Source organism: Vombatus ursinus, unplaced genomic scaffold, assembly GCF_900497805.2.
Source record: "Vombatus ursinus unplaced genomic scaffold, bare-nosed wombat genome assembly UNPS02014820.1, whole genome shotgun sequence".
Classification (NCBI taxonomy): domain Eukaryota; kingdom Metazoa; phylum Chordata; class Mammalia; order Diprotodontia; family Vombatidae; genus Vombatus; species Vombatus ursinus.
Genome location: NW_020954598.1, coordinates 10,986,174 through 11,009,222, shown reverse-complemented (window position 1 = coordinate 11,009,222; position 23,049 = coordinate 10,986,174). Strand labels below are relative to the sequence as shown.

General features: G+C 40.5%; 1 protein-coding gene across 8 annotated transcripts in view; it reads right to left on the bottom strand.

The window, feature by feature from the left end:
- COBL (cordon-bleu WH2 repeat protein) overlaps positions 1 to 23,049 on the bottom strand; it is a 345,422-nt gene that overhangs the window by 10,857 nt on the left and 311,516 nt on the right. For 7 of the 8 annotated variants that reach the window (XM_027837120.1, XM_027837126.1, XM_027837119.1 and 4 more), the window contains 3 exons: positions 20,321 to 22,248; positions 18,915 to 19,034; positions 10,160 to 10,426 (listed from right to left, as the gene is read on the bottom strand). In XM_027837120.1, coding sequence (XP_027692921.1) covers positions 10,160 to 10,426; positions 18,915 to 19,034; positions 20,321 to 22,248 — 2,315 coding nt within the window. The remainder of the gene's footprint in view (positions 1 to 10,159; positions 10,427 to 18,914; positions 19,035 to 20,320; positions 22,249 to 23,049) is intronic. The other variant, XM_027837125.1, reaches the window with a different exon arrangement.

Sequence of the window (23,049 nt, the reverse complement as noted above, 5' to 3'; positions counted from 1 at the left end):
CACTTTGAAAACCTTAAAGCACTATATAAATGTTGTTATTATGATTATTATCATTATCATTAAACATGAGCAAGATTCATAGATGAGAGCATGGACACGTTGGTGCCTACATTGGTGGCAGGGAGGAAACAGATTGATATAATATATCTTAAATATACCAAAATATTGAAGAAATATTTTCTTTCTAATAATTTTTGAAAAGTATAAATACTTATCATATGTTAAAAAAAAACAAACCAGTCCCTGTTTAGGTGACGGGGCAGGTAATCACTGAAATGGGCTTTGATGTTAAAACAGTTGCAGGAAGGGCGAGTGTGAGAGGTGGCTGCTATAATGATTTTTGCCCTTGAGGGTTCTGTGATCCCTCTAGGAGAACCCCCTGCAAACTTCCTGTCAAAAGGAAAAATTAACTTTAATCGAAAACAAAAATACTGTCTAACTCACCAAAAACTCTTTGACCCTGCCCAAGAATTGCTGACTTGTATTCCTTTCTTGCCACCTCTGGAGAAATCTCTCTTAGGATGTTAAGACACAAAGTTAATACAAAACTCAGGTGCTAGAGAAGTGAAGAGAAAAGGCAAGAAAGAAGGCAAAGGAGACTTATTTTAGCTTGTAAAATAACAGCTTGAAAGAAGGGAAATCTTTGACTCAGTTCTGAATTTTTAAGTAGTTTCTGGCCCTGCCCTATTTGGTGTTTGTTTTCAAGGATTTGGATGAAGGCACTATGCAATTTGCTGATGACACAAAGTTGGGAGGCAGAGCTAGTGTGGCGGATGAACTCAAAACTCAAGTATCTTGTCAGACTTGACGCATCCACTCAACTAAGATTAGGAAATTTAACAGTAATATGTACAAAATGGTGAAAATGGATAATAACTGCACAAATACAGAACGAGGGCAAAACTTGGGCTGGCAGCAGTTCATGTGAAAAAAAAAAAAAGACCAAGGTCTAGTGTCCACATCAAGGGTTAACAGGTTGACAATGAGCCACGCTGATCAGACCATATCTAGAACACTGTATTCAATTCTGGGCACTACTCACTAGAAGCGACATGGACAAATCGAATAAAGTTCAGGGAATGATGATCAGGATGGTGAAACCATGTTTTGTGAAAAATTGTGAAAGAACTTAAGGACCTTTAGCATAGGAGAAAGAAGGCTTGAGGCTGGGGGAAGATAAAATAATTATCTTCAAATATCTGAAGAGCTATCTTGTGGAAGAGCATTATAAAATCACAACAAATGGGTGAAAGTTACAAGGAAGCCAATTTTCTCTTTTTTAATAAGAAGATAACTCCTTGAGGCTACGTAGAGACCACTTCATTTTTGTCTGCCTATCTCTAATGTGTTGCATTGGTCCTTGAATGTGTGCTTAATAATAAATATCTGCTGAATTATTCAATTGTCTTGGATAGAAGAAAACTCTTTCTACCAATAGGAACTATCTACCAACGGAATTTTTGTTGTTGTTTGGTTGTTTTCAATCATGTCTGATTCTGTGACCTCATTGAGGGTTTTCTTGGCAAAGATACTGGAGTGGTTTGCTATTTCCTTCTTCAGCTCATTTGACAGCTGAGGGAACTTAGGCAAATAGGGTTAAGTGACTTGCCCAGGGTCACACAGCTAATAAGCATCTGAGGCCAGACTTGAACTCAGGAAGATAAATCTTCCTGACTCATCCTTTCACTCTATTCACTGCATCACCTAACTGCCTCTACCAATGGTATAGGTAGACTTAAAATGATCTCTCCAACACTGCAAGTGTTCATGGAGAAGCTAAATGGCCTGTCATAGATCCTATGGTCTCAGTTTCTTCATTAGGTGGGAAGCTGAAGAAGACATCCTTCTAAGGTCTTTTCTGATGCTAAGATTTTGATAATATGACTGTCTGCCCAAATCCATTTGAATAATTATGCAGTTGTCTTGTGAAATCTATCTGCCTCTTTATTGCTACGTTTTCCCCAGTAAAGCCTTTACATTGGAATTTGCCCTATATCAAGAGGCACATCTAGGCTTGTCCTAATTTCCAGATTAAAAAAAAAAAAAGAAGCATTTTTCACACGTACGTCATTGTGTAACAAATTAGATTATACTTACAAAGACAATTCTATTCTCAACTTAATCATTATCAGCTTATGGCATTTTAGAACTAAAGTGGACTTCTCAGAGGCCCTATGATACAATCTCTTTTATTTCTTGTATGTGGTACCTGAGAAGAGATTAAGTGGTTGACCTAAGGTAAATCATATAGTTAGCTAGCATCACCGGCTGTTAAATTTATGTCTACCAGCTTCATCAGGGGTCAAGTGGCACATCGAAATGGTGTCTATGGAGCCCTTTTCCTGGTCTAAGAGCACCCACTGAACAAACCATTTAGCCGAGAACATTGTGTAAACAAAGGCCTTATCTGGAACCTTGTAAATCACCAATGGATATTAGCAGTTCATTTAAGCCCTGGGGTACATGGATATTAAAAAGATACTCTTAATGTCCTGTAATTTTATTTGGTTTAACTTTCAGAGACAGCAACAGATCGATATTTTCAAATGACCATGGATCCAGACTTCACTCTCATTCAATAATCTTCTGGGAAGGACACCTCAATTTACATGGAAGGTATGTCTTTCTTCTTATTTTGTACCTCATGAACCTTGAGATCTTTTACAGCTCCTGGATTATTTGTTCAATAATTACTCAAGGGGCAGAGAGCAGACAAGGCCAAATCATATTTGCATGTTTATGCTTTACATCAGCAGGCCCCTAGTGTGGGAAGAGAGTCATCTGCGTTTACAAAGAGTCAGAGGCTTGTAAAATAGCCAAGAGCTGCAGAAGTCTGGCCCAGATAAGATGTCTGACTCCTCGGTGTGATACTTGTCTGCTGTAAGACCCCGGGCAAGTCATCTACATTTTCTCTGCCTCATTTTCCTTTTCTGCAAAGTGAAAACTCAAGTTCTTATTTCCTATCTATCTCCAATGGCTGCCAAGATTACAGAATGTTTACTTTGAAGGAAAGATGCTTAGACACACACCCACAAAAAGTGCCTTATCTAAAATTAACCTTCAAGTGCATAAGACTAACAAAAATACATACCTATTATAATTTATTTAGTTTTCATTGTATTTCATTTGGCCATTAAGTTCTATTACTTAACATGAAAGTGCTGATACGAAACAGTTGTTCATTTGTTTTGAGTTGTGTTTAACTCTTTGTGACCCCACTTGGGGTTTTCTTTGCAAACATATAGGAGTGGTTTGCCTTTCCTTCTCAGCTCATCTGACAGATGGGAGAAACTGAGGCAAAGAGGGTTAAGTGACTTGCCCAGGATCACACAACTAGTGCCTGAGGCTGGATTTGAATTCAGGAAGATTGAGTCTTCCTGACTCCCGGACAGCACTCTATCCATGGCACCACCTAGTGCCCCAATATGGAACAATAAGGAACAAGATTTCAGGTTCAATGAAATGACTCATTTTCAGGGACAGCAACAGAGGGAACTGCTCTCAGAGTTTGTTTTGTACTTTGAATGTTGGTCCTGCATCAGACTGTAGAGCAGACAGAGGTAAGTGTGTACTGTAGAATAATTAATCAGAACTGAGTATTGAGGGAGGGGTGCATTTTTTGTCCTTAAGGAAAAAGGAAAAGGAATGGCCACTGGCAAGAATGTTTTATCAACACATGGTCTCGTGGAGCAGAAGCAAAAACTAAGAGAAAAAAGCTATCAGTACAGCCATATTAAGCTGCAACAACCCAAACCATGAAAGAAAATTAGATGGGATTTGTGCCCAGGTTAAGATAGTTAAGTATCTTTGTTAAAGTTAGGACTGGTGTGTCCCGTAACTCAGACCAGCACTTGTGTTTTCATACTGACTATGACTGCCTTCTTACTGTCAGTCTGGGGATAAAGGGAAAGGAGGCAGTAGCGGGCTGGTCGGGAGATTCCACAGGCCTCAGAGATATCAGGGAGCCAAGAACAGTGCTCTTCAGCTACCGTCACAACACACATAATGCTTCATTTGTCATGGGATGTTCCCATGGAAACACTGCCTCTCTTGTACCGAGCAGATCACCCACCAACAGCCCCTTCTCTCACTCTCTGTAGGCTCTGGATCTGAAGTTAAAGGATCACATATTCACCATTTATTCCTGAAATCCTTACTGACAATTGTGCCACCTATCATACATGTAAATCATGTAAATACCTAATCCTCATTAGAACCCATGGTTTGAATTATTTTTCTAGATTCAATGATGGATTTGTACTGAGACATCAGTACTCTTAAATCTATCTTGCACATGAACAAGCTTGCATCCACATGCATGGGCCAGGTTAGGTGTTCTGTGAGTTACTACCTTGGAACAGCTATTCTGCAAGGGAAGCTAATTGGCGCTCAGCAGGGTTGAACCTGAAATCTTGTGTTCATTAAGGACCAAACTTCCCAACTCAGCTATTCTATCCAACCCAACATTTAGCATATTTTTGAGTAATTATTTTATTTTATTGTACCAGTGAAGAAACCACTTTAAATTTGTTTTAAAAGCTTTTTACAATTTGTTTAACTGTGTTTTAAATGTTCTGTTTTGGTAAGCTGATAAGCTAGAAAGGTATATGTTCGAAAAGCTATGGATAGTAACTGAAGCAGGATGATTCAGAAATACAGTTTTAAGTTACCTGGAAGCCTTTGAGGGACATTCTAAGGGAACCGGTAGAAAACCATTAACAGGGTGTATCTCATGGTGGCTTTTAAAATCAGTGATAGCAGATGCTCCAGTTTAAAAAGACAGAGAAACTAGCTGGCCAGAAAACCAATGATCAGGAGAAATACCGTTAGGAGAGGGGCTTACTTAGGAGCAAAGTTCTGTTCATTAGGAGGCTTCCGAATTTTTTTCTTTGTCTTTCGGCTTTTGCTGTAAGGTGAGAAAAGATGTTCTTACTCAAAAGAATGGATGTATATAAGCCATCTGAGGCTGCTTAGGTATCTTTTTATTTCCGGCATATATAAACGTGGCAAATCACTGCATATTCATTTCTCCATAAAGCCCGGACAGTTGAGATTGTTGGCTATCATACGAAATTGAATCTTAGACTCACGATGAACAAATTTCAGATCTAGGAGGGCCCTTAGTAAAGATCAACTAAAACTCTCTCGCTTTGCTTAGGAAACTGAGGCCCCCAAAGAAATGAATCCATCAGAATTCTGCGCTTTGTCTTCACTTGCTCTTTTTCAGGGTGATAAAAAGCTAAATTAAGATGATGGGGTAGAATTTTAGTAAGTTGTTTAGAATTGATGATGGGAATAATTTGGATAAAAGGCAAAGATCCCAAAGGAAACAGTCAAGGGCCCAAACTTGTTTTAACCAAGTATCATGTTTATACGCATAAATATACATGACATGTTTCTGTAAATACTTAGCTGTGCATATATGTACATATATAGTATGGTGTGGTAGACAGAGAATCCTAGCCTCGGAGTCAGAAAGACCTAGCTTTCAAATCCTGTCTCTGACACATACAAGGCTGTATGGGCCTGGGCAAATGACTTCACCTCTCAATGCTCTGGGCAGTTCTCTAAAATTTTAAGTTAAAGGGGAGTTGCTGATTTATACTGGCAGAAGGTTTCCTCACAAGGTATTCTGCTGAGCAAATCACAGATCTGTACAAAAATCATCTAATTTCAGAATCCGATTTAGTCAACGTGGTACTCCCTCTGCCAACTCAGGTCATACTATCTCTAAGGCTAAACAGATGGTCTTCAGGAATTTCAGTGATTAAAAAATCCATTCTCCTATTGTCAGTCTGGTCCTTAGTTAACAGAAATGTATTCCCTCACTGGACCCATATTCAAAGTCTTTCCAGTTTGGTAGGGCTGTCCACAGCTTTCATTTCTCTGACAAAGTCTTTGAGAACCAAGGATCACTGCCAGATCATTCTGAAGCATCAGTGAGGATTTGAGTGACACAGATACACAAGAAATATTTTAGACCTCACATGGGGACTAAAAAAATTCAACACTAAAGCTGCCTCTTCCTCCCCTGTATCTCTGCCAACATTTTCCCACTATGGAGGGCTTTATACTGATAGAGCTTTTATTTTTCAAAGCATAGTTCCTTCAATAAAAAAAATTGACAGGTTATACTTTATTTACAAAAGGGGGCAGAACTCACGTACTTTCTCTGTGTGTGAGAAAAGCTAGTGGTGGATGGCACTAGGCTAGACTCATAAATGAGCAGGTTCCACTGGAGTTAAGTAGGAAAGACTGATTTGAACTTGGTCAGTCAAAAACTTGGGTACCAGAAGACAAGAGAGGGAGGCATGAGAGACAGGGCAATCACCAAGAAACAAATCCACAGGATGTTCCCAAAGCCAAATAACAGGGCCTGATTATCCTGCAGGTGAACTGGATGGACTTGAATGAGTCAAAGAAAATAAAATCAAGATTCTACTGGGATTTCATGATTTATAAGATGGTTGGTGCAGAGGACACTATAAAGTTCTTAGGGCCAAGGTCACAGGAAGGAAGGAAGGAAGGAAGGAGGGAGGAAGGGAGGGAAATAAATATTTACTGAGCACTTACTAAGTGGCAGACAGAATGCTAAGAGTTAGGAATACAAATACAAGTGAAAAGAGACTGTTTTTGCCCTCAAGGCACTTATATTCTAACGGAAGAAGAAGACATAGAAAAAGGAGTTGAAAATGGGGAGGATAGGGATGAAGGTACCTGGCACAGGCGCATGGTTTTGAAGACAGGAACAAGGCTGGGAGGGGAATGAAGGCCCCTCCACAAAATGGAGGCTTCAGGAGGAATACACCAGTGGAGTAAGGGGTGGGCCTTACAGAGAGACATGCCGTGTTGAGAAGGCCGCAAGGCTAGTTGGATTCTACAGGGCAGGGAGGCTCCAGGCCTTAATATTTGACAAAAATATTAGAAAGTAGAAAAAAAGCAAAACCACATGCCTCTGGTCTCACCTAGCTGTGCTGTGTCATGATATTTCCTTTTGTTCCACAAAATTATTTTCTAACTGGAAGTCCTGCACTCTGAGCTGATCTGATGTGATCAAAGGATCTATGATTTTGCCAGCACAAGGAACTCCCTCCATCAATGGAGAAAATTACCTTCTATGACTTGGAAGATAAATCGGTGTGCCTCACACAGAGCTGAAGTAACTTGTACAGGCTCATATGGTTACCTAGCATCAGGACTGGGATTTGAACCTTGACTCTTAAGTACAGCACTCTATCCATTAGGTTGACGATGCTTCTCAGAGTCTATGTAAATGGTACTCTAAATATTATTCCTTACAGAACAATAAGAGACTCTGGTATGATCAGCCTTCACTATTGGTTCTCTATTTGTGTCTAGTCATGTGAACTGTTTTTTAAACATGGTGGTCGGATTACTGGGGAATGGAAGGAAAAAAAATGGCTTCTCATCTTCAAGCAGGGTGTCCTCTGTATTTAATATCTTTCTCCTGAGACTGGCTAATGCTTAAAATGCTAAAAAGGGAAAGGATCTAAATGAGTAATCATAGGTAAAGGTTTGAAGTTCAGTCTAGATAAAATACTCAGCAGTTCACCGGCCTCAGTAATTCTTATCTGAGACTCTATGATCTGTCAGTCTGGCTAGAAAAAAAAAAAATCACCGGATAAAAGGCATGCTGGACAGATTTCCAGCTTTCCCTGCTTTTGGCTTGGGCTCCAGATGCCACAAGAATAATCTTTCCCATAATGCTTCAGGACTTTTGGTGTCCAGAACAAATGAGGAACTGGAAGTGGAGGATGTTATAAAATGAACTCAGATAAATTCCTTCAAATCCTATAAAAACTTTGCCTCAAGAGATGGGTCAAAGTTTGGGTCATTCTGCATGCACATTTCCCCAATCTAAGCTGGAGAGTAGACATTCCCTGCTGAGAGAGCGACTGATCTGTTTATGGGATGGTTGGGGCACATTTTCTCCAGCAAGTTCTATCGTGTCCAAGGAGATCTGTCTGGATGAGAAAGAGTAGGGTCATTTACGTGCAATGTCAGCAAAGACAAAGACATTAAGCAATGTCCAGAATGGCAGGCCATCACGTGCCTCAAAGCCAGACTTTTCAGAAAATTGGAGAGCTGGAAAGGACGTCAGAAGTGATCTAGTCCAAAGAATGCATGAAAGGAATCTCTGGTATAGAACATACCCTACAAGTGCTTGTCCAGCCTCTGCTTAACGGACTCCAAGGAGATGGCAGCCACCACCACTTGAACCAATTCATTCCACTTTTGGACATCTTGAATTGTTAAATCTAAACTGACCTTTTTGCAACTTGGTTCTACCCCCTGTGGCCAAACTGAGTGAGGCTTTTCCTTCTCTTCACATGACAGGTCTTTAAATGCTTGACGACGGCTACCACGTTCCCCCTGAATCTTCAGAACTGAATGTGCCCAGTTCCTTCAACTGACAGTCCTATGACCCAGACTTGAGGCCCTTCACCATCTTCTGGACCTTCCAGTTTATTCATGTCCTTCTTATACTTCTTGTACCCAGAATTCAACATAACACTTCAGATAAGGCAGAGGACAGTGAGACTTTTAGCCTGGGCAAACTTGTGAACTGCTTAGGTCGTCAGAAACAAATTACTTGGAAGGCTTTCAGAGTAAAAGAGGCAGAATATCAACTACCCAAAAAATTCAAACTATTTTAAGAAACCAGTCAATACTGGATTTTCTGATGTAATTTCAAGTTGTTGAGACCACTATTTAAAAAGACACATAACAAAAACACATTGCCTTCCTACCTAACCTCTCCTCTTTCTAATCAGTTCCATATGCTACAGTCAAAATCATCTTCCTTCTTTGCTACTAAAAAGCTTGTGATTTTTCTCCTGAAACCCTGTGCTTCTGATACATGTCCCTTATTCACCATCATCTTATGCTACCTTTCTGCCCAACTCTCCTAATGTCCCATTAACAGCCTTCTTCACTCTTTCAGCGTACTTTCTTGTCTTAGTCTCTGTATGCTTTTCAGTTAGCATTTTCCTGCCTCACAACCATTCCCTAAAGTTTATCCAACATCCCCCTCCCCTTAAGAACTTTCTTATCCCCACTCTTCAGAAAATGTTCTCTCTAAAAATATAATGGGAAAATGTTTCACCAACACCTTCATGATTTTAAGTTATGGTTATGTTATCCCTATAGCTCTTGTCAACTAAGTTATAAATTCCTTGAAATCTGGCAAGCCTACTTTTTTACACTTACAATGTCTAATACTTACTACGACAGTTACTTAACATTAAGATTACTATTTATGCCTACAATTTAAATACCAGTATCAGTGACCAAGAGAAACTTCTGAAGAACTTTTCTGTCGAGAAAGAACATGGCTACTGGTCAGTCTGAAAGGCAGGGCTCAGAGGCAGCATGGTAGAGAGACAAAAGCATGAAATCTGCCATCGGGGGAGGTAATTTCAAATCTCAGCTCTGCCACTTCCTACTTGTGTGACCTTGGGTAAATCATTTAACTTCTCTTGGGCATCACTTTTCTCATTTGTAAAATGAGAGTCTTAAACTAGATGATCTCCAAGGTTCCTTCTGAAACTAAATAATGACTTAGATCTAGCCATGTCTTAATGTAGAGTGGGTATACCCTACATGACTAACTAATCAGCCAGCTTGGGAAAAGTGTCCTGCTCCTATTAGTATTAGACTATCATCTGGGAACCCCCTGGCTTTATGGAGGTGCAAGAATTGCCTTTATTTCTCTCCTCTTCCCTCATGATGGAAGGGAAGGGATGGGATGACTTTGCCATTCTATACTCAATTCCTCATGATAGAAGGTCAAGGTTTTGCTATTCTCATTCTTGATTCTCCTAGGCGTTCATCGTGGGGTGGACATACCTAAGTGTCCATTCACTCATGAGACCATTGGTTCTTAGAGCTTATGGACAACTTTCCTTCCAAAGCAGTAATTCCTTCCAGAAATATCCCTGATTAGCTTCTGCTTGATGATCATTCCATTGTTAGCTTGTCACACCTCTCCAAGTAGCTTTGTGGAGTCAGACATGGAGTTCTGGACACAGGAGATCTTGCTAAGTTTTACCTCTCATATCTGATGACAGGATACTTAATGTTCACTTTAAAATGCACTTCCTTGCTTATAAACGATTACAAAATTGATTATTTGTACCTTTTTCAATCTTGCGGCCCCCGTGCCAGAACGAATCGCATCCATCAGAGCCTGCCTTGCGTCCGCAGGATCACTCGTGGGGCCTGTGGGGAATCTGAGTGTCATCTTTGACACAGTGGATGCCCTGGAAATGTGAGGGGCCAGTGGCGGTGCTACAGGTGGGGGAGGAATGTGAGGCTCATTTTCCTGAGGAAGGCCTTCTACAGTTCTTTGGGAGAAGGCCGTTTCTCGGAGGCTCTTAAGTTCTCCCGAAGCTGAAGATGAGACCTATGGAGGAAACAGTTAAGTGGAAAGTGACCAAGTCAGTTCTGGACAGCCCAAGTACCCCCTGACGTTCAGATGGTTCACTGGCAGTCAGGCTGTGGAGCCTTGTTTATCCACTAGCTGAAACATCTGGTACTGTACTTTCATATCACATCATTCAAGGAGACTGATTATCATCACACATCAAGGGTTTGGCAATAACTTCATCTCAGAAAGACAATATACTATTTTTCTGAGAACTCCTTTCTCTTGTAACTTTCCTTGGCATACAAGAACAGCAAACAAGGCTGGCCAGAAGATATTATTCTTGGAAAAACCCATTAGCATTAAAGCCCCACTGATCCAGCTGGCTGCCGAGCCCTCGGCAATGACTGACACTACAGTGATGGCAAATTTACTGGATTCCTCAGTCCTTTAAGGGACAACTACTGGCATTTATGAAGCACCTTTATTCTTTATGTCTCTTTATTTCTCTCATGTCCTCACAGGACCAGGGTGATTCCGTGGTTGACTAGTTGAGCTTCGGAAGCTGTATTACCTTATTCAGGTCACCAGGAGGGGCACTACAGCACAGTTAATAATTGCTCATGTTTACATAGAGTTTTACAGTTTACAAAGTGCTTGGCTTACATGCAGCTGTGGGAAGAGCCCTGGGCTTGGAGTCAAGAGAAACCTGTGTTCAAAACCCACCTCTGACACTCAGAAGTTGTGTGATTATCAGGAACAAATTGTCTAATCTTTCTGAACCTCAGTTTCCTCATCTTGGAAATGGGGATGCCACCACCTATAGCACCTAGTCTCTGCATTATTTTGAGGTCTAAATGTAGGAATCATTTAAATCACTAAATAAGTGCCTGCTATTATTATGATCAATCTTGTGAAGTAAGTAGTAGCCCAGTGGTGCAATCAAAAGAGTCCAGGACTTGGTATAAGGGTCTGCATCTGAATCACAACTCTACTCTACGCTACAACTGTGACCTTGGGCAAGTCATTCATCTGTTTGGGCCTTGGTTTTCTCACCTATAAAATGAGGGGTGTTTAGGACTAGCACTTACCACAGTTCCTGGCACTCAGTAGGCATGTTAATAAATGTTTACTGACTGATTAGACTGGATGATCTTTAAAGTACAATCTGGCTCTAAATTCTCTAAATCCTGTGCTAATATTTAACATCTCCATTACCATACCTGGGAAACGGAAGCTCAGAGACATTATGTGACTTGGCTACTGACCCAGCTAACAAGTGATAGAGTCAGGCTCTAATCAGTTTTAACAGATACACAACACTTTGCACACCTTAAACCCTATGTACATGCCAGCTGCTGCTGCTACTACTACTATTATTACTACTACTACTACTACTACCACCACCACTACTAGACCTATGACTTCAGGATCTTCAATAAAGGAAGCATTTTCAGGGACAACTATAGATAATTGTGTCCTGATGACTGTAAGCCCCCTGAAGGCAGAGAAAGTGTCTTATTTTTGTTTCTATGTCTCCCTCTCCTCATTAGTGTCCAACAGTACAGTGTTCTGCACACGGGAAGCACTTAATAAACACTAGGTTGAATGAATAAATGAATGAGGTCAGTGGCCACTGCTTCTAACCTTCATAACCCTCTACCAGCTGTTCCACTTTAGGTGGGTGACGCTTTAAGTGTCCATGATGTCAATCAGCTGAAATACCCTGGAGACTCATTGGTGTCAAGGTAGCGTAGTGTCCTAATAGGCAATAACAAAATCCTCTCTAGTACAGGACTCTATGATAAACTGTAATTAAGTAGCATCTGGCTAACAATCCAGGGGCAATTGGGCTCATTAACTCATTGGGAGAATTGGACTCATTAACTTATTTACTCTGACACATTTAGTAGCTTAAATGAGGGGAAAAAAAACAAGGCACGAGATGGTCTGTGTACCATTTAAGCCATAAATGCAAAGAAATATGACAGTTTAACTATATGCTCACATTTAATAGGCAAATCTACTGAAAGGTGGAGAGTTGATTTCAGCACTTCCTGAAAAGAAGTGGAATGAAAAATAATGTCTTTTGCCTCTTTTTGTACCCCCAGAGCAGGTAGCATACATTTAATAAATGTTTATTGATTCATTAAGAGGGAGAAGACCCAATGTTCAAATTCTGGATTGATTTATCACTTATTGACTGTGTTGTGTGGAAAGCCTTTCTGAGTCTTTGTTTCCCCATCTATAGAACAGGAATAAAAGTACTTGTACTACCTGCCTCACAGGGCATTGTGAGGATGAAATAAAATAAGATTTTTGAAAGTACTTTGTAAATTACAATTTCCTAAGAACAGAGATTTAAAGGTGGAAGACTTCACCTCATCCAATCCCCTCAATTTACAAAGGAGTATATGGAGGCTAAACTCCCAAGGTTGAACAATCAATCAATCAAATAAATATTTACTATTCATTTGTCATGGGTCAGGCACTGTGTTAGGCACTGGAAATACAAAAATGAAATAGAAACACTCCTTGCCTTTGAGGATATATATAGATATATATGGGGGGGGAGAGAGGGAGAGAGAGAGAGAGAGAGAGAGAGAGAGAGAGAGAGAGAGAGAGAGACTAAATAAGGCAGGTAGGTGGTGCACTGGCTAGAGTGCAGCATGAAGTGCAGTCATGAAGACCTGTGTTCAAATTCTACCTCAGACATTTATTAATCTTATGACCCTAGGGCAAGTCATTTCAGTGGTCAGTGCCTCAATTTCCTCATTTGTAAAATGGAACTAACAATAGCACCTGTTTCACTGGGTGTTTGTGAGAATAAGATGAAGCAACATATGTAAAGTGCTTTGTAAACCTTAAAAAGTGTCATATAAATACTACTACTAATTATTATTACTGTTCTTATTACTAAATAAAAAACACATACAAGGAAGTTTTAGAGGCAGGGCACTTGCAGGTGGCGGGTGGGGATCAGGAAATAGTTAATGTAGAAGGTGGTGCTCTTTTTTTTAATATGTTCTTATTGATTTTTTTTTTTACATCATCAGTTTCCCCCAGTATTGCTTCCTTTTCCCCTTCCCTTAGAGCCATACTAAATAGTATTTTTTTTAAAGACAAAAATAAAAAGGAAAAAATCAGTACAACCAATCAATACATTGAAAAAGTGTGAAAACATGTGATACGCAACCCTTGTCCTACCTCTTCTATGGGGTGGGTTGGGAATATTCTCATCTCTCCTTTCGAGCCAAGTGTGTTCATCATAATTTTGCAACATACACTTCTGATAGCTTTGTGTGTGGCTGCTCTCTCCCTTTACATAGCTTTACTCACTGCATATATTGTTTTCTTGACTGTTACTGTTTGTCCTTCATTCTCAAAAAGGACCAATGACATCAGGAGAGTGATATCCTGACTTGCTAGTGAACTGGATTTAAGTGAGGCAGAACTGGGCAAAATCATCAGTCTCACTCTCTCCTCCAGAATCCAGCGGCAAAATATAGGTCAGGATGACTGGTGATGGCCCTGGATGCAGTGGGAGACCTTGGCCTTTTTAAGCTAAGGTCTTTCCCAGGTCTCAGTTTGTCTGGGGCAACACCCATTTAGTGGTTAAAGGATAGGTAGGAATTGAGCAAAAGATGGCCGAGTTTGTCTTCACAAAAGAATCAATCTGAGAGGGAAAGACCCTCAGAGTTTCTGGCCAGAATAGAAAACAGTTGCTATTTACACTCATTCTCAGCCATCAAAACCCATACAATGAGCAAGTGAGGCTTTGGCTGGGACCTATTATTGGTCAAGCAGTGAGAGCCAGAGTGATTTAGGCTTAAAGGAATAGTCAAGCAGCTCCATTTGAATCCCAATGGGCTTTATCAAAGCCTGGTTTTCCAGAGCCATATTTCAAGAGATCATAAACGAAAACTACCTGAGATAAAAGTTACCTGTCCCAGTTTAAAAACAATGATAGAGGAAATAATAAGAGAAGGAAAAAATCTAGCACCCAAACTCCAAGATACTTTGCGACATCTAAGCCATCAAAATTTACGTTCCTTTAGACAGAGCACCCACACGTGAGGTACCGAGGGAGAAGCAGGCTTTTAAAAGAAGTGAGAGATCCTAAGAGGGGAAGATAAGGATGGAGCAAATTTCATGCATAAGGGATGACTCGTACAAAGGCATGGAGATAGGAGATAGAATGTTGTTATGTGAGGAACAGAAAGACGACCAGTTTGGCTGGGCCATAAAGTGTGGGAAGGTGTGTAATGTACAATGTGGCTTGGAAGGTAGGTTGGAGTCAGGTTGTGAATACTGTGAAAACAACAACAACATGTAAGAAGAGATAAAGCCTGAGGCAAAGCCAAGTCCTTTGAGAGGTAGTATGGTGTAAGTGGGTAGAGCACAGAACTAGGCATCAGAAAGACCACAGTCTGAATTCTGCCTCAGACACTTACTAGCTGAGTGACTTCTGACTAGCCACTTAACCTGTTTGGGCTTCAGTATCCTTATCTGTAAAAATGAGGGGGCTGGACTACGTGGCCTTTAAAGTTCCTGCCAGCTCTGAATCCACGAGCCAATAAACTCAGATCCAGCTCTTTCCAAGTATCATATTAAATATAAGGAGTCGTCCTCCTCATTATATTCTTATCTTATTCTCCCCTACATCTCAGTAAGGCAAGAAGGAGGAAAAAGAATATTATTGAAGCTTTAGAGATTTGGAAATGTCAGCACCACTGGGGTGGATTGGCTATTGTAGGAACCTTTTGGGGTGGAGGGAGGGAGTGTCAACCAGATGAAAAACTGTGAGAACCACTATTCAAATGAACTACTGGTCTTCGAAGCCTAGAAAGCCCATAAATTTGACTTTCACTCTGGGCCACGCCTAATCCAAAGGGCAATGAGAATTAAAAGACTTCTTTCAACCAACAAATGAATTGTTTCAAAGCTGGAACTTAACCCCTAATAGACCAAGATCAGTCACCTCACACTCCAGTAAGAGTCTGACATGTATAAGACAGTGCCTCAGGTTTGCACCTAAAAGTCCACTGGCTTCCTTGTGTCTTCTTTCTTTTTTCTTTTTTTCAGCCAAAGACAAGGTTTATTAGGACATCCGTCATATTGGGCAGACTCTTAAGGAGTCTGAACATTAGTGAGCTATTGGCTAGATTTTAAGAATTTGAGCCCCTTGTGTCTCATAAGTTCTTAAAGAAGGCAGCGGGATACAGCTTTGTTCAGTTGCATTCCTCAGTGGTATCGTTGTCAGTTCATTATTTATTATGTTATAACATTAGATATGCTGCTGCTCTGGGAGTGGACTTAAGCTTCTTTGGAGTCTGTGTGATCTCCAGCAATTAACTAGAAAGCTCAGGAGTGGGGAATCACATCTTCAAATTCTCTTGTCCCTCACTATCTCTCATTGTCTTGAATGATTCTGGATGTAAAATTCCATTTCTTTTTCTATAATGATGTTCTCTTGCAGAGTTTAAGAAAGTCTTTGGCTTGGTATAGTTTTATGTACCCAGCAGATATTCTGTAAATGCCTGTTAATTAACACTGTTGTTGTTCAGAGTCGTGACTCTTCATGACCCCATAGGAGATTTCTTGGCAAAGATACTGGAGTGTTTTGTTTTGTCATTACCTTCTCCAGTGGATTAAAACAAACAGAGGTTAAATGACTTACCCAGGGTCACACAGCTAGTGAGTGTCTTAAGGCCAAATTTGAACTCAGGTCTTCCTGACTCCAGGCCTAGTATTTATTCACTCAGCCACCTAACTGTCTCAGTAATTAATACTACTGGATAAATATCAGGGGAACGTTCCTTTAATCCTTTTAATTCACTTTAAAAGGCTATGTACTAGGTATGGGCAACATGTAGCCTGAGGGAGGGGATTTCAAAGAATGAACATTCCCTCAGTCTGCTGTACTCTCTTTTCTGGGTCAGCCAATCAACAAGCATTTATTACGCCCTTATCCCTTCCAAAAAAGCTCACATCCTAATGGGTGAGAAAAACATGAAAATAAATATGTACATAAAAGATATATGTGTGTGTATGTATATATGTATATATACATACACACACACCTTTTTGGTACATATTTTTTCATATCTCTCTATCTATAGTTATACCTTCTACAAGGTGACAGGGAGGGGAGGATTAGGGGCTTAGAGCCCCCATGCTCAGAAAATCCATGTAAAATTTTTTGGCCCTCCCTTTGTACCAGAGAAGTCTGAATTATTATGGTACTAAAAGATAAAATATGTTGATATTATACAATACTAAACCTACATTTTATTTATTTCTGAGTTTCTAAACATTTTCTGCATCCTCTACTGGCCTTCCAAGTGTTGTCTGCGGCTTCCATAAAACTCCCCCCAAATTCCCATTTAATTTCTTATGCTGACTCTCGATATATCAAAACCACAACGGGGAAAGTCAAGATGTGGAAGGGATAACTGCCCATAGTAGATGGAAGATCATCTCAGACAAGAAGGCACTAGCAGCCAGAACAGGCCTCCTGAAGAAGATGGAATTTGAGCTGAGGCTTGAAAGAAGTCAGGGAAAATAGTGGAAGGAAGGAGGGAGAGCATTTAGGTTTGGAGTGGGGATGGGAGGGGCTATTCACAGTTGGGAGGTGGAATAACCCACTAAGTCGGTCAATTAGTGTAGCTATAATATAGATTGCTTGGAGGGGTGTAAAATACAAGACTGGAAAGGTAAGAAGGGATCATACTGTGAAGTGCTTTAAGTGGTAAACGGGATTTTATATTTGATCCTGGAGGTAACAGGGAGACACTGGAGCTTAATGACCAATATGGTGACATAGTCAGAATTGAGCTTTAGGAAAATCACCTTGGCAGCTGAACAGAAGACAGACTGGCATAGGGACAGACTTGACATTGGGAAAGCAATTAGAAGAAGGTCATGGAACTCGTTCAGTAGAAAGGTGATTAAGGGCCCAAACCGGAATGGCAGCTGTGTGAATGGAGAGAAAAGGGTGGATGTTGTGAAGGTGGAAATTACAAAGTATGACAACAGCCAATCAGCTATGTGAGGTGAGAATGAGGAGGTCAGTGGGCATGACTCCTCTAGCTGAAGATAAACAAGGGACAAAGCCTACAGGGCTCAGCGATTTACTTCAAAGAACCTCTCTCCTCCCTATGCCTGAATGAATGTGTTGAATACCTGGAAAAATGTGAGCTGAAAGCGATTCCACAATTAATAAGCATCAAATAAAAGCATCTATGAAGCCTCTACTATGTACTAACCACTGTGTTTGGTGCTGGGGATTCAAAGACTAAAATAGAACAGTTTCTGCAGAAGAGGAGACATGTATCTGAAGCCAAACACAGACACAGAAGAGTGTTATTGAAGGACGGAATTCATGAGGGCAAACAAGAGGTCCAGAATTCTCTAGGAATATCTCATACTCCAGGTCCTGATGCCATGTACCACCTATCCTCCATAACTGAAATGCACTCCCTTCTCACCTCCTGCTCAGAGTTTCCTTTACTTTATTCCAGATCCGTCTCTCTGGGTCCCTTCAGCGGCTGGCACCATCCCAAAACTACCCTGTGTTGATTTTGTATCTCCTTCTTGGAAAGAAGGCCATCCCAAGGGCTATGCTAGCAGTTGTCCTTTTTGTTGATCATGTGTGCAGGCTCAGCACTTAAGCCCTTTAGGGATGACCAATATACTGGCTGTTTCCTGACATGTGGTGACTCGCATTGCAAAGAAATGTCACTCTGGTACGATGAAGAAAATCCTATGTGGTCCCTCCATCAATAGATAGTCTGTCTTGCTTTTTCCCCATCCCAATCAACCATTACACTGAGGCAGCAATTTTTGTTCCTTGCATCTCTCCTAGAATCACCTCTGAACCCATGGTATCCTTGCAAACATCCCCTGAGAACCTCTCTGTCTTTCCCAGGGTAGGGAGGAAAACAATGCATCTGTTTGAAGCTACAATTCCCAGAATCCACTCAGATTTCAGAGCTTTTCCTCAATTGCAGGGAGGCTGGGTCTAAATAACCCTCTTGGCTAATATATCTACATGTTGTCTCCTTTGAAGAAATGGAAGATTCTTGAAGGTAGAACTGTTATGTCTTTGTTTTTGTATCTCTAACACTTAGCACAGGGCTTGCCACATAGTAGGTACTGAATAAATTCTGGTCAATTGGTGCTTAATGACTAGCGGAAAACTCCTGTTTTCAGAGACTGAACTCATTAGTGTAGCACTGGGCAGAGGGAAGTCCTTGAAGCAGACCCATGGATCTCTGAGGGGCTGTGTCATGCAAGGGGGTACAGTCCATAGTTTATCTTTAAGGCAGCTGAGAGATGTATTCTGCCTGGAGAGGCCCAAGAAAAGAGAAAGCTGTAGGCAGAGAGACCTTCATTATTTGTTCGATTTCTCCCCTCCCCCTCCTCCTATCCCTATTCTAGAATATGCCCAAGATAAACAACAAAATGGCAATTTATTCAGACAAGCTGTTATTTTATAATAAAGGAAGAATTGCCATTTCCTTACCTTCTTCAGGCTGCTGGCACCACTGTGACCTCTGATTGCTGCTAATAGGGCTGACCTTTCACTCTCAGGCTCTGTGTATGAGGGCTTCTTCAGACTTCCCTCTGGGCTATGTTCTGCAGTCTAGAATATTAATATGTTTCAATAGATTTCATTCAGAGGTTAGAAAATGTTTACGAGGGCTCAAAAGAAAATCAATCACTGAATACTGGTAGAGGCCAATGTAATTGTGGTTTTTTTTCCCCCTAATTTTTACCTGTTGCATTTAACTGTTTCTATGGCTGCACCATTAAAACCCTGTGTTTGTAATGACTTTTAACTACAGGTATTCAGCATCAACTTCAATTTCTTTCCTCTTTACATGTTTCTATTTCTCTTATTTTCCTTCCTGGTATAGAAGAATGACATTGGATAACAATATGGAATTTACAGAATTATAAAGAACTCTTGAATAATACGACACAGCAAGATGGTTAACAGAAATTCTTTCGTTCTTACATCATCAGGTTTTTAAAAACTTGTGTGATTTAGTCAAGCTCAGGACTGCACCCTAAAAGGCTTGGAAGCCTGGTGATCCTGCCTCAGTATTACTCCTACTGCCCTTCCCTTCTGCTTCCAGGGCCAGAGAGAAATGAGGAAATTCCAATCCACTCAACATTCTCTCTTGGCAGCTAAGAGGTGTGTACAGAGTCCTGGACGTGGTGTCAGAAAACCCTGAATTAAAAACTAGCCTTACACACGCCCTAGCTGTGTGACTTTGGGCAAGTCACTTAACCCCTGCTTGTTTCAGTTTCCTTAACTTTAAAATGAAGATGTAATAACATCCTCCCTCCCAAGGTTATAAGAATAAAATTAGATAATATTTGTAAAGCACTATGCTAATGTTAAAGTGTTATATAGATGCTAGCCATTATTATAATAAATGCTGTTATTGTCAATGTCTTCAGTCAACTATTTGATGGGAGATCAGGTTAAAATTATGAGGAAAATAAAAATAATTATCCATAGATGTTGCCTATCTATACTATTTCTGCCTCTTTCTCTTTTCTAGGCTCCGAAAAGTTAAGCACAGTGAGGCTATAATGCCAACTTTGTTTAGTAGATAGAGAACTGGTCTGAGAGCTGAGAAAACCTGGGTTCAAGCTCTGCCTCTTATATATACTGGCTGCATGACCCCAAGTCACTCAACCTTTAAGTATTCTTAAAAACTCTCTAAGGCCATGAGTTGTCAAGAAAGTGTCAACCTGCATAGGTAAAAAGAGTTACCTTACCCAGGAGTTCCCTGTATCAATGAAATTACAGGTATAGTCCCTTTGCCCTACAGTAGCAGCAGGCACAAAATTTAATATTGACACGTAGAGCTGATGATACCCCACATCCTATGCCCCAAAGCCAACCCTTTCCTTTACCTTTCTGAGTTTTTCCTTTCCTCCTGCTGTCTGAATGGCTTCCATCAAAGCACTATGCAGCGAAGTGTCTTTAGGTGCTGGTTTCTGGACAACAGGTTTGAATTTCTTCTTGGGTCCAAATACTGTGGCCTGCAGAGGACTCTCAAATTCACTGTCATGAGCAGGTAAGGCATCTGATCTATCTTCCCTTTTCAAAACACCCTGGTTGTTTACACCTGCAGCATTCTGATCATTGTTACTGACACAAGGCCATTTAGTGGCACTCGAAGCAGAGCCACTAGAGGTTTGGAATCCTGGTGACCTTGCAGGGAGAGAAGAATTTGCATTGTCTGCCTTGCATTTTGGGTCACAGACAGAACTGGTCTTCTGGTGACTGTTGCTGTGTTTTCCATTGTAACCACGAACTTCTTTTACAAAATAGTCAGTATTCGGGGAAGATTTAGTTAGTGGTTCATTAATACTTTGCTTGTAGCTGTCTGCAGAACTGTCTTGAGTAAGGGGCTTGATATTTGCTCCTCTGTTTTCCATCTCAGAAGAGGCTCCACTGCTAGGTTTAATCGATTCCTTTCCATGGTCAACCCAACAATCAGAGTATGACCTTTTGGGATCATTTTTAGATGCTTTTGTTATGGGATGTGCACTGTTTAATAGATTCTCCTTCTCAGGAGGAGGTGCTAAGTCTTGTCTGAGCTTCCGGTTTTCCCATCCACTCTGCTCTCTCTTACTCTTGCTAAAAGACCTAGTGTTGACTGAAGGAGTTTCCATTCGTCTTGCAATGGCAGAGGCAACATATTGGCTTGATGTTCTTCTCTGAGGTTTAAGAAAAGGAAGGATTTCTCCCGTAGGGTGAGCTAGTGTGGCAACTGGTACTTTTGCCTGAGCTGTGCTGGTGACTGATGTAGTAGGTGGCTTGCTTTTATCTAGCTCAGAATTATTTCCACCTACTTTGTGGGCAGCTGGCTGTGATAGTTTTAGCTTTGGGTCCAAGAATTCTGGTTCTGCTTTGAGTTTCGTTTCTTTATGGTGTTGTTTTAGTGGCAGAGTAGCTGAAGCTCTTTTAGCACAGTCTATGGGCCCATCAGGATGTCTCTCTATGGAGTTTGATCTCCAGAATTCCTTTACTTTCCCAATGGGAAGTGTTTCCGTTTCACTAACAGAAGGTATCAAGGTGCTCTTCTTCCCATTAACATGTGGGTTGACTAGATTGCCTAATTCATCTATCTTAATGGCACCAGTTGAGAGGGATACTCCTCTGTCGTAACATTTCATCTCTGATTTTGGAGGAACAATTTTATAGGTTGTGAGGCCAGCTTTAGGTCCTATTGGGTTTTGGCCTCGGTAATACCATGATGATGGCACTATGAGATCATTTGTATCACTGGTTTGCTTTTCCATCATCATTTCTGAAATCATTTTCTTAGTCACGTGGGACCTTTGAATGCCATTTGACTCATGGCCCTGATTGTTGCTTTCCTTCAAATACACATCACCTATTTGAGTCTTAGGGGTAGAAGAAGACACCCTGGGCTTTAGTTCATGTGGACTAATATTTCTGCAATTGTTCGAGGCTGCCAAGTCCTTTTCTTTGTTCATTTCACAAGAAGAAACATAAGATTCAAATATGTTCTCCCTCTTTTTCACAAGTAGATGGTTAGCTTTTGCCTTGCAGGACTGGTCATACATGGGACTCTCAGTTATGTAGGTTGTTTTGTTAGCCATGTGTTCCATATCAAAAGAACCAGCATTATTGTTTTTATTGATGAAAGTCCCCAGATCAACAGGATCATCTAAAACTTCCCCTATAAATGTAACTGGAATTGTGTAAGCATTATCTTTAGGTACTATGACCTCTTGTCCATGGGAGCTGGGCACACCATTTGTGGAGTCTGTTAAGGAGTTGGTATCTGTTTCATAATTCTCTTCCAGTTCTGAAAAAAAATATACAAAGGAAAATTCTCTCAAATTGGCCCCAATGGTATAGTTCCTATGCCAATTCTTCAGTGTAATCGCAACCCTGAAGTTGGTTCCCTTTGGTAAACGTTTGCATAAGATATTTACATACATTTACAAGTCATTTCAGTTTACAATCTACATATATCCTGGGCCAGATTCTCATCTTATGTAATGTGATGGGATAACCGTTGGCAGTTTACGATGTTTCCAGGTGAGGTGCTTAGCTAAAACAACATTCTGCCGTTGTTTTTACAGTTAAAAAATAGTTTTCTAAATCTGAACCCTTTGTTTAAACAGCTTTAGAGCATCAACATTCAAAGTTCATTTTAGGTTTTTACCTCCTAGTTCCTCACATGATATCAGAAGCAAAGCAAGATAAGACACCAGAGAGCTTGCTCCAACTATCATGCCATAATGGAATATGGGGCGACAGCTTGAGTATAAAGGAGCAAAATCATTATAAACCTTTCTCAAAGCCCCAAATTATGAAGCAGGCTTTAAAACACTGAGGCTGTGGCAAGACTGACTTTGAATTTTCACATACAAAAACAAATTATGTGTCAAATAAGTCCCTCAACTGTGTAACTATCTGAACTGGCCAGAAACACAGTCTAAAGTAGCTTACTGAAGGTATTTCAATAAAGCATGGTAGAGTCTGTCTTTCTCCCCCTCAGTTGTGCTGCATTTAATTTCCAGTTTTGCAACTCTGTTTTGAGTTTTGATTGGGAGGATCTAAGTTCTTAGAATAAGATCTATAGATCTATATATACACAAAT